The 16,168-nt window shown below is 39.1% G+C and overlaps 1 protein-coding gene across 3 annotated transcripts in view; it reads left to right on the top strand.

Moving 5' to 3' along the window:
- GNAS (GNAS complex locus) overlaps positions 1 to 16,168 on the top strand; it is a 151,710-nt gene that overhangs the window by 129,847 nt on the left and 5,695 nt on the right. For all 3 annotated transcript variants that reach the window (XM_035343542.1, XM_035343543.1, XM_035343544.1), the window contains exons 6-10: positions 9,427 to 9,481; positions 12,554 to 12,627; positions 13,338 to 13,396; positions 15,243 to 15,363; positions 15,893 to 16,023. In XM_035343542.1, coding sequence (XP_035199433.1) covers positions 9,427 to 9,481; positions 12,554 to 12,627; positions 13,338 to 13,396; positions 15,243 to 15,363; positions 15,893 to 16,023 — 440 coding nt within the window. The remainder of the gene's footprint in view (positions 1 to 9,426; positions 9,482 to 12,553; positions 12,628 to 13,337; positions 13,397 to 15,242; positions 15,364 to 15,892; positions 16,024 to 16,168) is intronic.

Consider the following 16,168-nt stretch of genomic DNA (forward strand, 5'->3'; position numbering starts at 1 on the left):
GGTATTACCCTTGGCTTTTCATTCCTTGGGTAAAGTTGAAAATTACAAAATTATGTGTTCATAGTCCTTACGGCAATAACTGAAAAAGGTACAGAAGTTGATGGAGTGCCTAGGAGTTTGGTTCTGCAGGATGAAGGTCTTGGAGGGTCACACAAGGCTAAAACTAATTTAAAATTTTAATGCTGCAGCTCCTGCGTATGCCATCACTGGTACCGCCGTGGTGCAGGGCCTGATGTCCTTCGGAGATCCCCAGGCTGAGCACGCCATTTCCCTTTCGTTCAGTTTCCAGTAACGTATGAGTTGTTCAGAGATAACTGGTACTTTGCCTCCTGATTAATTCAGTTCTTGTTTTCATTTGAATGCTGATCCGTAAATAGGGATAGGTGAAAATGGCAACAGGCAAACAAATTTGCTTCAAACTATAGGGAAGAGCTAACATCCCCATGCCTAAAGCAATTCATTTGTCATGGTTTGCAACAAACAGGATTGCTGGTTAGGTCCGAGTCTCCCATTGCTCCAGCCCACTAAAATCTGGGAAGAAAAGTTGTAGAAAAGGTGCAGAAAGGGAAGTGAATTGAGAGATTTTGTTATGTGAATGTTTAATGGCTTCTTCTTTTCCCTTGTTTGTTTTTTTGTCTTCTTTGGCAGCCTTTTTTTTTTTTTTTTTTTCTTTCCCTCAAAGAAAGCAGAAGCTAATAGGGATTGCACCATGTTCCTCCCCACTCCCTAGCCGTGTTTCCGCCCCGGGCTTGCCCTGGGATCAAATCCCGGCACAGTGATCTCATTCATACCGTTACCTTTCATTTCTGGACCCAACCTGAGGCTTGGATCAGCTTAAGTTTCCTCCTGGCACGGTGAAGTAATGTGGTGGGGCGGGGTGAGGGGCTGTTGGGAAGCTATGTGACATATACAGGCTTGTATCGTGGGGTGTGCCTTGGGGGCATTCGGGAGTAAGTTGTTTTTAACCAGTCTGTTGGCCCTCGTGAGAGGGCGAAAATACCTCTTTTACAGGTTTGAAAAGTACAAGTGAGGGCTGGAAAGGCCTCGAGATTTGGGGCTTGTTTCATGTAATGGTGTGGGGAAGCGATGGGGAGGGGGGTTTGTGTGAAAAGCAGCCAGCGACAGTGTGGAAGCGTAGGGAGGAGATGTCCCCTGGCCCTCACTGCGGGAAGGGTCAGCAGCCACAAGGCGAGGTGAGGAGCAGGCAGGTGCTGCCCAGCCCCTCCAAGCAGTCACATTCCCGGCCAGGTCGGGCCCCAGGCAGTGCTTTCTGTTTGCCAGCCCTTTGCTTCGCTCTCTCCCCCCTACAAAACCATGAGTTTTGTTCATTGTGTGACTCAGAGAGAGCCATCTCATAATTATTTATGAATTTGCTTTCTTTAGGAAGAAATACATACATACTGTTCCTTTTTATATCATTCAAATCCAAACATGCAGCTGATTATAGGCTCTTAAACCAGCTTGGAGTATCTTTATAAAAACCAATAAATTCTGAATCGCATTACGTTACATGTTATAAAGTACATTTTCCAGAAGTATTTCTGTGAAAACTGCTGTTTTCTGAAATATACATTGTTCGGCTGGCAAATGCGCAAGCTGGATGTGGTGAACGGAAGGGGGAAGGGAAGGGAAGTTTACATACAGATTTAAGCCTGGATGGAAGTTACTCTACAATTTTTAGAAATGAAAATATCCATGTAGGGACCTAAAGGAATCCTGTGGGCTGATGGTGCAGTTTGTGTTGAATGCGTGCACTGGTGCCTTTATGGCATACGGAAGATATTTCACTGTGGCTTCAATGCTTATTATAGTTGCAGTATTTTGATTACCATCTGTAGTCTCTATTGGCTTTTGATAGAGCGGCGAAGATTTTATATTTTGAGAGTTGCGCTCGCTGTGTTATATCACACTGACTACTATTTCCCGTGTCTGAAATTGCCAAGCCGTACAACTTCAGTCTTATTCCTGAACCGTTGCTTTCATACGCTGCAGAAAATATTGAGTCTCCTGATTATACAAATGTCTACTGTTGGGTAATATTGACAAATACACTGAATAACATTTTTGACATAACATTCTGTTCCCACACAGATAATTTGGATGTAATTGAATGGGTTGATCAAGAGTCTGTGCTAAAAATACTGCATTTTCTCACCCACCGAGGGAAAGCAAGCGCTCGTTCGAAAGGCACTTCTGCCGAGCGGGGCCGTGGAGCTGGGGCCGGCTCGCGCTGCTCCTCACCGACCTCCAAAGGCAAGGCCCAGGGCTGCTCGGGGTGCGGATACCTCACTCGGTAACCTCCTGGTCGTGGCCGTGCCGTGTCCAGGCAAGGAGCAGAGCTGTGTGCCTGCGGCCTGGGGAACGGCTGTGCTGCAGCACGCAACCGCAGCCCTCCGGCTCCAGCCAGGGCGCCTGCCAGCTTCACAGGAGCACCGAGCCATGCTGAGGGCAAAATCCTACAGAAACAGTCAGAGGGGGGACTTATGAGGATCCCTTTTCTTCAGCTTTGCCTTATTTTAATGGCCTCCCGGGCACTGTGAGGGGTTCAGAAGCGGTACGGCTCTGCTGCAGACTAGGGAAGAAGAAGGAGAACTGGAAACGAGGGAAGGGCTGAGCGGTGGGCCCGCCGTGAGGGGCCGTGGGGCCTCGTCCCGGCCCGCCGCCCCTCAGCCCTCGTGCTGGGGAGTGACGGGGCTCGCTGCCCTGCCTGCCACCCGTCCCCGGGCGCGGGCCGAGCCGCATTGTACCTTTCCAGCCTTTGAAAACCGCCTGTGCCTATTTTTATTTGTCGAGCTGGGGCTGGGCTGGCCCCGTTCCAGATGTGTCTCACAAGATTTGGTGCTGATGAGCTATTTATAGAGCTGTGGTTCCATTGTCATGGCAACCGTGCTAGAGGCCAAGGCGGCTGGGAGCTATTTCTGGACTTGTGCTGTAATGTAAAACTGATTGGGAAAGTTAGTGCATCCTCTAAGCCAGACTAACTTTAGACAGGCAAAGAGAAAAAAAAAAAGAGACAACTACGATTGCTTTAAATAGATTTTCCTTTTCTCCTACCTTTTCCCCATTTGCGCTTTTCGGTCGCCAGCGATTTTGGAAGGCAGGCTTTGCGTTCGCCGGGGTTTCTCTGAAACTCATTCATGCCTCGCGGCCTCCAGGAGCCCTACGCTGCTTTAATTAGGCAGCTTGGGAAGCGGGGCGCGTAACCGGCCTTGTTTTTAGGGCAAGGTTTGGATTTTGTGGCAGCACAAAGCTACGGGGCTTTGCTGCTCGGTCGGTTGGGTGCGTTTAGGGGTTTTTGCAATAGTTGCGCTTCTTTATCCCCCCTAGTTTTAATATTCTATTTTTTATGTGTGCTTCATGTTCTCCACACCATATAAGGAACTGTAACCTTGATTACCACAAGATGATTCCAAATATATGGAGTCATACTTTTCAGCTTTCTCATTATTTGCTTCAAAATGAGAGCCATGGTGCCCCTCCGCCTCCAAGCGGCTGGAATGCGGCAGGTTCAGGCGCTGCGCAGCGCTGGGGCCACGTGAATGCTCTCCACTAGTCCATTCGGAGCTTCACCTCTTCGTTAAACCCCTTCTGTGTGCCTTGCGACTTTGGTAAGGAGGTCCCAATAACCGGTTGACCTAAAGCTGGAAGTAAAAATATTTGCAACTTCTTGGGAAACTTTTCTGAAGAGTAGCCTTTGGGCTTGTATCTGCTGGAGCCTTGTACTGTAAATCAGAGTTCATTTGCAATATAAATCTGGTTTCGAATGGTGTCCTTATGTCTGAGAGCTGCCATGCAGAATTTCGTTACGAGAACAACGTATCGGAGATATTTTTACATGCGATAACAGTACTCTCACAGTCACACCAGTCATGTTTGTTACAGTACTGGCTGTATGTGCCTGTCTCTAAAGGCTGTGATTTCTTCATTTTATTTGGGAAGTGGTTAAAGTAATTGCAAAATTATTTTTTTTCCTCCCCTTATCTAGTTTTGCTTAGGGAAAAAAAGAGCTGTGCCTTTCTGAACGTTTTAAATTACCCAGGAACGCGTTCATGGCATGTCTTCTACCAGCACCTAAACAGCAAACGTTGCAGCTTTGCAAATCATAGCAAATACCAGCATAGCTTTAAAAACAAACAAGGTCTATTAATGCCCCAATATTAATTTTAACTGCGTTTTGAAGAAAAACATGACAAGTTTGGTTTCATGTAACATCCATGTTCGCAGGATACCATAAATACTAGCAGATCAAATGTTTGCTTGTTTTATTTACATCGTTCCTGCAGCTTTGCCTGCTTTTCTGTTTCTCTTACAAAATAAATCAGCTGAAATGCAGAAGAAATCTTTACGACCAGTTTAAGAAATAGGACTTTTCTCCCTTAATACCCTGCTTTGCTCCCAGGATTGGCAGGAACGGACAGAACTGAGGGGGCAGTTGAGGTGGCCGTGCACGCTTGCAAAGGAAAATAAACCCTCTGCCCTGGGCTTGCGGGCAGTGCGTTGGTCTGCATGGGCAGCCATGGGTTTGACACTGTAGCAGACCTGACTTTTCAGGGTTTGGAAAACGCCTCTGTATTATTATTTTTTTAAAACTGTGTTCAAGTTACAGTACATACATCACGTATTTCTCGGCTTGAATACCCTTTTAAAGAGAGTATTATATCTTTGTACTAATCCTGGGACTCTGGCTTCTACATGGACAAATCAGCTGAAGAAAGACTTTATCAAATAGTTAACTATTTAGCTCTTAGAAAGCCTTTCCTGAATAGCATGAAGGATTACGGCAAAGACTAAAAAGGAGTGAAGTAGAACTAAAGCACGATCCGTTCAGAGAAATCAAAAACGTATTATTGTTTATAAACACTATTAATGTTAAATTGCGTTAAATTTCAGTTTAAAAACTCCCTTGGAGAGCTTGGAGTCAGTTTTGTAGTCCCTGACAGTATTAATAAATAATCAGAATTACTGGGCATTTGCACAGTTTATTCTTTAGGAAGATCAGCAAACAAATACTAATTTCAGACACAGAAACATGAATTGTGAAGGCTGCCTTAAAGGTGATTGGGGTAGATACAAGTGTGGTTAATTCTTAGTAATATCTTGATAAAAACACATGACTCAGAGGAAATGAAAATTCCATTTCCACTGACTCGAGGGACTCTGAGCAATTAACGTACTCCTCATGTGCCTCAATTTTTTTCCCTACCTTTAAAACAAGGTTAATATAAGGTGTGTATTTCAGGATGTGGTGGTAGAGGCAGGAAATGCAGTGTGAATGGAGGCAGGCAGGACTTGTGAGCATGATTTACTGTCTGTAAAATACCTCGAGGCTTTCAGAGGCAAGAAGCTTCACAAAGTTCCAGTACTAGTGTTGAAGGAGCTGAGTTACAAACAAATGTTGTATTTAATCGGGACTGAATTTTTGAATTCTTGATGCGCAGCATGCTGAAGATGGGATCTTAGTATGTCATAAGAGAGAGACATTTTGTATACAAATTCAGGTTATGACTTGACAGAAAAAAAAAAAAAAGCTAATGGGAATAATGCTTTTCAAACACAGGTATGCTGTCAGTTTGAAGAGCCCTTCGCAGTGTTACTGCAGATTGAAAACAAAAGCTCGGCTTGATAGAGCAGATTTTTTTTCTTGCCTGTCAACCATTTCGTCAAATCACAAAGACTAAAATTTCAAGTTACTGTTTATTGAAAAGACAGTCAGGAAATGCTTAAGGAAAGGCAGCCCGGTTTCCCCTCCCCATTTTTCCCCAAATGGTGAAGTTGTGCTTTTTGTTGAGGTGGAGGCTTTAATGTGTTGCATATCTTTAAGTGGAGACAGCAGTTGTTAGCCTTGCAGCAGCATTGCTCGTTCAGTAAATTCCCACCAAAGAGGAATAAAGCAAAACTAGAGCAGTTATTTCTGTATGACAGAAGAACTCCAGAACTAATCAGAAATTTGCATACATCTCGATGTGAAAATTGAGACATGATTTTAGCATAACAGGCTTGCTAAAAACCTGGGAAAGAACTGGGGTTACGTGTGTGACTTAAGTTGTGGGGGAGCTAAAGAAAGTTTCTCTGTGTCTGTATGAAATCTGCTTTCTAAGTACACTCCTTGCTGTTAAAGAAACTGGATTCTTCTCAAAGATGTGTTTAAAGCATTTCACATGCATTTTTCCTTCCCCAAGCTGAGGAAAAGGATCCAAGAATAAAGTGCGTTTTTTTAAAAATTTCAGATCGTTTAAATTTTTTATTAATACCTTGCATTTTAATATCCTAGGGACACATCTGCTGCTGTCCTGGAGATGCTTCTTCCCCAGCATTGCTGATTACAAACAACCTAAAATCTTTTATTTATTTTTTTAATGTGTCATAGCAACATAGCAGTATTTTTTTTAACAAATAATACGGGCAAAAGTGCCTTATACTGAGTGACAGTATTTTGCAGAGCAATAGCTGTTATTTAGTCATGTCCAGAATTTGGCCCTAAGTGAGAATTGGCAGCAGTGCTGAATGGATGATTTGCTTTCTGGAAAATAGCTTTCCCATATAATCTCTGGGAAAATTTTACAGAAGAAAAAAACTGACTTTGTAACTTAGTGCAAAACTTACTCTGTCTAAAATTTGGGTTCGTGGTTTTAGAGTTTTATTTGAATTGTTTCACCAGTCACTTTTTTTTTTTTTTTCCTCCTTCTCCCTGTGAAGTTCATTGCTGCCACAGCAGATGGGCATATCTCCAATAGACTTAGAACAATCTAACAGCAGTGAGTTCAGCACACAAGGTAGTACTGAAATGGCCTCACTTGTGTTTTGGGTAGAGTATAACAAGAACTAAAAATAAAAATTAATGATGGTGAATTTGTTTTCGTTTTGAATTAAGCTTTGTTCTCACCTCACTTGATTATTAGTTCCATTTACTGGATAAGTTATTTGCTCTGGACGAACAATGACACAGACCCCTGTGAACATAGTGTATTGAACTTTTCTGAACTCTCATGTTCCTGCTGTTGCTCCTTATTTTAGACCACATTTATTTGGAAGTTGTTCAATTGAAAAAATTATATATTTTTTAATGGTTGTGCAAAAGATCAAACTGTTTTTCATGTCTTTAGCCCATTCTAAAGTTGATAGAGCAGCCTTTTATGAAAAGGGATATGCACAGGAGGAAATCCTCATTTAACATGCTGCTTTGCTCCATTTTCCTTAAAATGCCTCTGGAAGCAGTGTAGGTTTTCTGGTTACTATCACACAGTGAAAGACTTTCTTCTTGAACTCGTATTGTTATGAGTATCAGATGTTAGTGAACCTTGGAACTTTTTTGGGGGGGAAGAAGAAATGTTTATTCCATTTGAACTTGTTTTACCTGGCATGAACGTTGCTATTGGAATTCATCTCAAGTACAGTACTGCTGCTCCTATGTGGCTGATGTTTTTCAAGGAAATCAGAGGCCTAAAAATAGTCTGCATAAACAACAGTAAGAGGTTTGTACTTTCAGTTCCAGGTTGTAGCAATATCTTGTTGTTATTTTCTAATTGTCAGTTTCCAAAATCCATTAAGCTGATTAGCGGTGTGTTAAAAAAAAAAAAAGCCTTTTGTGGAACCTTGCGTGAAATGTTATGCTCAGATAAATTCAGTACAGAAAGGCTGGGACATCATAGTAATCACTTTAAAATCTTTATGAACGTGTTATGTTATGTTTTGAACATTTTTCGAGCATCCTCCAGCTTGTGAAATCACCATGTGATTCTGAGACTGGTGTTAAGAGAGCACTTTATAATGTGGAAGCGTTTTTGCTAGTTGGAATTCAATATTGTCATCCCTATTTAACATCCCCTGTGTACAGAACAAAAAGCTTTAGTTCTTTTCCTAAGGGTTAAAAAGTAAAGGGGATTATTTAACAGCTTGGAAGAGATGAGGAAAAACTCCAGCTTGTAAATGGCAGTACATATTTGGTGATCAGTTTTACCTTTGTCTGTGTCCACATCATCTTTCATGACAGAAATTGAACTTTACATCTTACTTCTTTAATAGTATGTTTGTTAAAATAAGTTTTAAATTGTGTGTTTTAAATTCTGTAATTCAGACTAAAGAAAAGTTATTTTTCATTTGTCTCTGAAACAAGAAGGTAATCTAGTTCCTGGCAGAAATGCCTTTACCCTGAAGCCACAATTAAACCATTCAATTGTTTTCCCCCTTCCCCTGCACTGCATCTTGTGTTTTAGGGAGTTGTTTGGAAGTAGGGGCTGAAACAGAGGGCTTAAGGCCCTATCTGATTTTAACAGTATTTTGGTTTCCAATTTGTGAAGCTGGGACTTGGCTACCTTTTTCCCCCTTTAGATCGTTGAGCATGACCGTAGTTAATGCAGTTTCAGCGTCCCTTTCTATGAATAGGAATCAGAAGGGAAAACTCATCTTTTCACTGTGATTTCTGCTTTGTAAGGAAAAGAATTCAAGCAAAGGAGTTTAAAAGGAAACTTAATCAGTCTTAAAACCAATATATTTTAATCATTAATGTTACCAGTAGAGTTAACTGTAGAAGCATTTTGAGGTCTCCTACTACTACAAAAATGAAAGGTGTCAGGGTCCTGTGTAACCCTGATGCATACCTTGATATTAAACAAGGTGGTTGGAGTGCTTATAGCATAACATCTGTGTTCTGAAACTTGGTTTTCTATGTCTTTGAGTCTTAGAGTAACAGCATGGTAAAACAAATCGGTTCCTTGAGATTTTTGCCCTTTGAGTTAAAGTGAAAGATAATTAGAAGGTTACAGCAGCTTGGCAAAAACATTTTAAAAACTCCAAGACAGCTTCTTTAACTAATGCCTAATGAATTTGAATAAAACAAACATTTCTATACCTACTTTATAACTGTGCCTACTAGTACTACTTCTTCAGAAAGTAAACCGAAAAGCTTTTCCAACAGGTGACAACAAAATCAGTGTTCCCTTACACTTAACTGAACCTGCAATGAAATCAGTTTAGGGACTTAATTTATTAAAAGACATAGTGACAATACATTTATTTGTAAAAATATTCATCTTAACTTTCTGGAATATGACATGTAGGCAGTTTATTTGAGTCATGGTTTTACTGCTAGCAGGAGCAGACTGTGCTGTACGGTTTCTATAATATCACCCAAGTTAAACTACGTGCGTGTTTGCTGCCGGAGGGAGCGGAGTGGGAGGGGGCTGGAATGAGATGAGCAGGCTTGCTGAATAAAACTTGGGAATTTGGCCCTCTGCTGGGTGCTGCTAGGAGATGCACAATTTAAATGCTAGCGCACGTATGTTCAGCAATTTACATCTATTCAACACTTTGTGAATCTGAATGCATTAAAACTTACCAACTGTTACTTGGGAACTGTCAGTTAATTAAGCATCAGGAGGTTTGTCTAATTTGAGAATGACAAGTTATTCTTTTCTTTTTTTTCCCTAGTTTTCTAGACAAGATTGACATAGTCAAACAAAATGAGTATACACCGTCTGACCAGGTAAGTAAAACTTATTAAGAATTACACAACTTTTCTGCACCCTCTGTCTCTGAAGGTGTCTATATCTCTAGTTTTCCAATTGCTATTTATGGCACTAATTTAGGTATTACCATGCACGGAACAAATATTCCAGTAAAAATCACTTTGTCATTTGGATTGTGGTGATGCTTATGCGTATACAAGTACTGTGAAATGAAAATCTATCTAGGTGTAAGACTTTTTTTTTTCAACATGAATATTCAGATATTCGTTTGAATAAGTAATTTCTAACGTTCTGCCCTCCTTGCTGAATAACTGCTATGTGCTTCCTTTGATGCAAAGTTGGTTGGTATCTTCTCAGCCCCACTGGCTCCCTCTGTGTGCCAGATTTCCAGAAAAGCAGAAATACACATTATTCACAATTAAAAATAGTGGTGTGTTCCTTTTCATATGTGCTTCCTGATAAATAGAAGGACTAGCAGTATAAATAGCAATAGAGTTTTGCAGGTAGGAATATGTCAATACATCTTTTTCTGCAGGATAGATACTTCTTAAGAATGGTACCTCTTACAATTAAAGACAATTTCAAATAAGACAAACTTTCTTTACAAATTAGACTCACTTTCTAATTAGGATCAGTGAGCCAACAGTAAATACTGTATGTTCAAAACTAGCAGATTATCCTATTTTTACCACTTGCTAGAAGGACCCAGATGGCATTTTAGTGAGACCATGTGCAGATCTGGCCTTGTGGCTGCACTGCAGACTCTACAGTTATATTTCAAGGAGCAGAAATGTCCATCTGATTGTACAGTGGAAAGGGCACATTTTGCAAGATCTTACCTTCAGGGAAGATCAGCTTTTTGAGTTACTAAATAACATGCTTGTAAATAGGCTTTCCTGAATGCAGATAGAAATGTGAATTTTAATTATTTCTTAGTGTTACCTAGCTCTTACTTTGCAGAAAGCGTGGTAAATCTAAGCATGCTCCGTGTTCTTACTCATGTAGAACTTGGTGAATTTCAATTCACAATGAAATGACTCCACAGGCTTTAATAGAAAAGGGATATTGTAAAAATGGCCTTGCTAGAAGATTTTATTATGTATCAGATTAAGAATTGTAGGCTTCATTTTGTTACAGAGAATTTGAGGATCTTCTTAAAGACCAAGTCTATAGTCCAAAATCATGCACATATTCCTAACTTCCTGCCCATAAAAGAAATGCAATTAAGCATATATAGTGTACTCATGTAGGATAAATAACCAAAAATTATATTAATATCCCAAAATTTAGCAGATAATATTGATGAGGAAAGAGCACTTTGTATGCTTTAAAGTAATAGAAGAAAACAATACAAGAAAATAATGTAAGAAAAAAAAGATAATTCTTTTAATATCTGAGTTTTTTATACTGAGACTCTCACTGAGATCATTCTATTTTCAAGAAACAAAATATTAGAAATATAATTGTTTATATTTGAAATTTGAAGCAATTAACCTGTAGACATCAAGTTTAAAACAGGTGCCTCATTTCTGTATCAAATTTAACTTTTACTAGATAAAGTACTTACAATTTACTTACAGCAAGTACTTAACTACTTACCTAAACAAAACAATCCTATTTTTACTTTTTGTAAGTAACAGAAAGAACAACACCTTATGGTCCTTCTCTTGGACCACTGCCTGCATTCAATCTCCACACAAACTTTTGGTAAAACAGGCCCACGTGGATTATCCTCTGGGGCATTACGTGTTTGTCCTAAAAACTATTGAGTGTAATATTTGAATTGTTTCCCTTTTCTTTTCTTTTTTTTTTTTTTCTTGAGGAGAGTAGGGTTTTGCTTTGTTTTTTTTCTGTCACACTTGTATTGACTTCTAGGGATGCAGCGCTCTTGAGAACCTGGTTTTCCAAGCTTGTTTCTGTATATCAAGCATTAGAGTTTTCAAACTGTTTCAAACACGCGGATTAAGTTAGAACAATGTTTAAATATATACATCTTTCAATATGGGTATTTAAAATACCCAGTCAACAATAATTCAGCATCAGAAAACTGATGTTAAAATGTAGCCACTTAGTTTAATGATTGAACAGTGTTGTATAACCTTTGGATTTTGTGTGGTTTGGGCTTTCCCTAACCAGTTTGGTACCTAGGTAGTAGGAACATACCTTGTAGCGTACATGTAAATTAGCTTTGCAATCTGTTCCATTTGTATGATCTTATCTGTGTTCTGCAAATGTTACAATTTAGCTGCTATTTAGATCTTCTGGGAAGAACACCAAAGCTTGAAGACCTAAATTACAAAACCTTTAATTGAATTCAAAGTGGTATTTGGTAGTAAGTTACAGTAGTTGGACTGTGACTTGAACCTGAAGCCAAAACCAAAGTAGGTTCTACAGGGAGATTTTACTTAGCTGCATATGGCTGCTGCTGCTTTGCAGTAGATGCTAATGAATTCCAATAGTTGTTTTTTTTTTAACAGTTCTGTAACTCTTACAAGCATTTCGATTTTTTGTAGCTCTCAAGTTACTGTTTGTCTTTACAGGAAATATGAAATTTTATCTTTGAAAAAACTCGTTCTTATAAGATCTAAGTAGTTGAGTTTGTAGTTCTTTTAGAGGGAGAAAAAAAATAAAAAGGAAAAGCCTGAGACTTCAACGCTCCTTTCAATAGCCAAGCACTGAGTAGCTGGGGGGAAAGACCTGTCTTCTGGGGTTGGGAATTGGTTGGCAGTTGCTTAAAGGTCCTATTGTGTGCCACAGTCTCACTGAATTCAGTGAAGGCAGATCTCCAGTGATGATTCTGCACTGTTCTGAGTTCTTGCATTTGCTGTGAGTGGCCTTTAAATGTTTCCTTCCCTTTCAAGCTTGGCACTTGCAACTTGCTTGTGAGAATATATGTGCTTTTCAAGTTGAGCACACATCTATTTGTGTGCGTGTTTTCAAGATTAGAAACTTAAATACAGCTTGATTATGCTCTTTTCTCTGTTTTTGTAGCACACTCTCAGCAATAAGTAAAAGGTTTTTCTTGCTGTTGCTGGATATATGAATTATAAAGTACATGTTGAATCAATGACTTTTCCTTTCTGCTATAGGATCTTCTCAGATGCAGAGTTTTGACATCAGGAATTTTTGAAACCAAATTTCAGGTGGACAAAGTAAATTTTCAGTAAGTATATCCTCCCTTTTTTTGCCTTTTTTTCTCTTCTTAATACAGTATAGACAAGAGCGAGGCTAAATTGGAGGAAAGAATACCATGTAATCCTTGAGACTACGTTTGTATTTCTCGAGTTGATGCTTAATTGAAAGCAAGTGTTTTCTGATCTTTGAATTTAGTAGACGTATTTTAAAAAGAAATTCAAATTGGCATGCAATTTTCTGTTTTCATTTTAGATGACGACAAAATATTTTTAACGTTTCTACTAATGCCTTTTCTATTTGATTCAGTGCTTTTTTATATAGTGAAATATTTTACCAAAAGCTTTGTACAATACCTAATAGCAGAAAATATATGCTCTCTTTATTATCCCAGTTTAGAAAGATTGTTTGACCTGTGGTACTTCTTTCAACAAATGACTTGTTGCAGGACCTTTTTTCTTTTAATGCTGTCTTAGTTTGTAAGGGTGAAAATGAATCTGCAATGTTCATGCACCAGAATTTCTTACTCTTTATTTGTGAGTGTTGGTGAGAGCAAACAGTTGTATTTTGTAATGAAAGCACTACTTGCATGTGTCAGTGGACCGTTACCTGTTAAGGTTCTCAGAATCCTCAATTTCTTTTAGCTTCTATGACATGGAAGTCCTAAAATTTCTTACGTGTTTTGTTTGCATTTGAGTGGGGGGAAGTATTGTGACTCATTTTATGCTTTTTTTTTCTTAGTATGTTTGATGTTGGAGGACAACGAGATGAACGCCGAAAATGGATCCAGTGTTTTAATGGTATGATTAGAATTTGTTTTATAAAACAGTTATCTACAAAATCTTAATGTGCAGTCTTAGATTATCACCTTGTGAAAGTCATCTTTTCCACGTAGCTTGCTACGGAATTCTCTAAACAGTCACACTGGGTGGAATTTTTCTTGTTGTGTAAACTTCCCTAACTGTGGTCTTTAGGGAGAATGTCGGTGGAAAGGAATTAAAGCTTGGTAACTTCAGTTTGTTGATCTTCATCAGCTTCTCTCCCTTCATTTAAGTAGTTCTTTTGTTGGAGTGTTTGTGCGTTATTTGCCAGCTGAGTGAAGACAGAGAGATTCTGCCTTCAAAGTGAAGGTTTGCATGTGTTCGTGCATATATAACAAGTACAATTACAATACAATTAATGTAGGTATAAAATCAGAATGTCATATTATTGTGCATAATTGCATCCCCATTGCTATGTCATGGGTGCTTCTTCCCAAATCAGCACCAGCACACTCGTGTGGTAAGAGGTTGTAGGGACAATTTGTCTTTTTAGACACGGTGTAGCACATGGGAAGCAAACACTATTGTGTAGTGTAGCTCCAAAATAACCCTTGTGAAAAAATTATGATGAAGTTTATAAATCTGCACCTTTTTAGGGAGCCACGCATATTTTATCATTTCTTGGAAAACAGACATAAGGGGAAGGTCCTTGCTGCTTAAATACATACCCTCAGTTAAATAACCTGCTAGTTTCCTTAGAATGCTCACACAGCACCAAAATAGATATGGTAAGACCTGAAATCTGTGCAAATATTTTGTGAGCTCTGGAGTCTGAAGAGTCCCGGTCTGTTTATTTTAGATGATTATATTCTTAACTCCCATGCAGTTTAAATTAGGTTCGTATGTATCCTAAATCGGTGCATGTATTTCACTCTGTATTTCTGTTTAGATGCGAAACCTTTCTACATATAAATTTTCTTAGAGTTAGAGTTAGTAAAAAATATTTTCTTCTTTTTCTCTGTTGTTTGGACAAAATATTTATGAAGCTATGCAAAAGTCTGTCCTTTTCTAGACAAGTTATAATGAGATCCTACAGCAGAGTCCTTTTCTAGACAAGTTATAATGAGATCCTACAGCAGAGAGAAGGTAGAATGCATCTTAGAATTCATTTCGCTGCAGTGGCTGTCAGAGTACCATCTGAACCCTGTCGATATATGTGGAACTACCGTGCAATATTTTCGACTGTGCTATTTATAACAGACTTGTTTGGTTTTTACCTCTGCTCCTTCCTTTTCCTGTTACCTCATGATCTGACTCATCTCTTCTGCTGTTGATGTCTGAGGCAGATGAGCTTGGAAGTCAGAGTAAGAGGTCTGGAGCAGCACAGCCACACAGAAATCAGAATTCTGTTATTCTATGAATAGATCCCAAGAAAGAGATCAGAGCCTTTGAGTACACTGTACAGTGAACCACGAATGTATAGCAACCTACTGTTCTTATTACTGTTCACACAGATCAAAAGTGCTGTTGTCCTGGGGTCCAGCCCCACTGGCCTCCATGTCCTTTCCTGATTGCTCTGAATTGCTTTCTAAATTTCTGTACAGTTACTTGAATCTTCTTTAAATTATCTTATTTGCTTTCTTCAGTCTCTATGGTTTCTGTTCCTTTCTATAGTTTCTTTCATTGTTTCAGCTTCTGTTGTGTGGCCTGACTCCTTCCTATCACTAATGTTGTAATTTTTTTCAGTACTTAGAAAGTGTAGTCTATAGCTTTCCAGCCTCGTCTCTTAAAAAAGCTGAAAGTTCAGCAGTTTTGGTTGACATCTAGAATTCTTGGATGTTTATTCTGAAGTTTGGTATTAACTGATGGATATTTCTTGCTTTAGATGTGACTGCTATCATATTTGTGGTGGCCAGCAGTAGCTACAACATGGTTATACGAGAGGACAATCAGACCAATCGGCTTCAAGAAGCACTAAACCTCTTCAAGAGTATCTGGAACAACAGGTCTGTGAATTGAGGTTTCATTGTTAATATCACATAAATCAGGAATCCTAGTGAAGACTTGTTACAGAGTAGCCTACATTAGCTTAGATGGTGTGAGGAGAAGCAAAATAGTCTTTGATCACAGCTGTGTACTTGTTTCATTAATGTCTCATACACTCATCTAACTGAAAAACAGTCTGGAGAGTTACAAATTGGTAGTTGGCCTATGGAGGGTGAAGTAATTAAAGCAGTGGTAACCACTTTTTAATTTACTACCGTAAGCTCACCTATTTGTAGTAGTTGGATTAACAGTAGAAAGTGGGCAAATTTCATTGCCCACATTAGAACTGTGTATACCGAACTCGGGGTGTGTACACCCTGAAATACACCACTGGATTAAGGTGTAAAAGAGAAACCTTTCACAATTATTATAGTGTGTCATATGAGTATGTTGTCTCCAGAACTAGATTATGTGTTAGTTTTGATGGTTTGTTTTAATAAATGATCCTAGCTATGCCGTCTCAGAGTATCTGGCTTCAATTTTCTACAGGTGGCTACGGACCATTTCAGTAATTCTTTTCCTGAATAAACAAGATTTGCTAGCAGAGAAAGTTTTGGCAGGGAAATCTAAAATTGAAGACTACTTTCCAGAATTTGCTCGCTACACTACACCAGATGATGGTAAGATTTTTAAGTTTTATCAGCAATATATCATTTTGTTACTAATCACATGTTTAAAGATTTTGGTATTTTCAGCTAAGACTTGAAAACTCCAAGTATAAATAGTCCTCACTGTTTCTCAGCCAGACAGTAAAGTTAGTTTTAG

The sequence above is a fragment of the Oxyura jamaicensis genome, chromosome 20 (assembly GCF_011077185.1).
Source record: "Oxyura jamaicensis isolate SHBP4307 breed ruddy duck chromosome 20, BPBGC_Ojam_1.0, whole genome shotgun sequence".
In the NCBI taxonomy this organism is placed as follows: Eukaryota; Metazoa; Chordata; class Aves; order Anseriformes; family Anatidae; genus Oxyura; species Oxyura jamaicensis.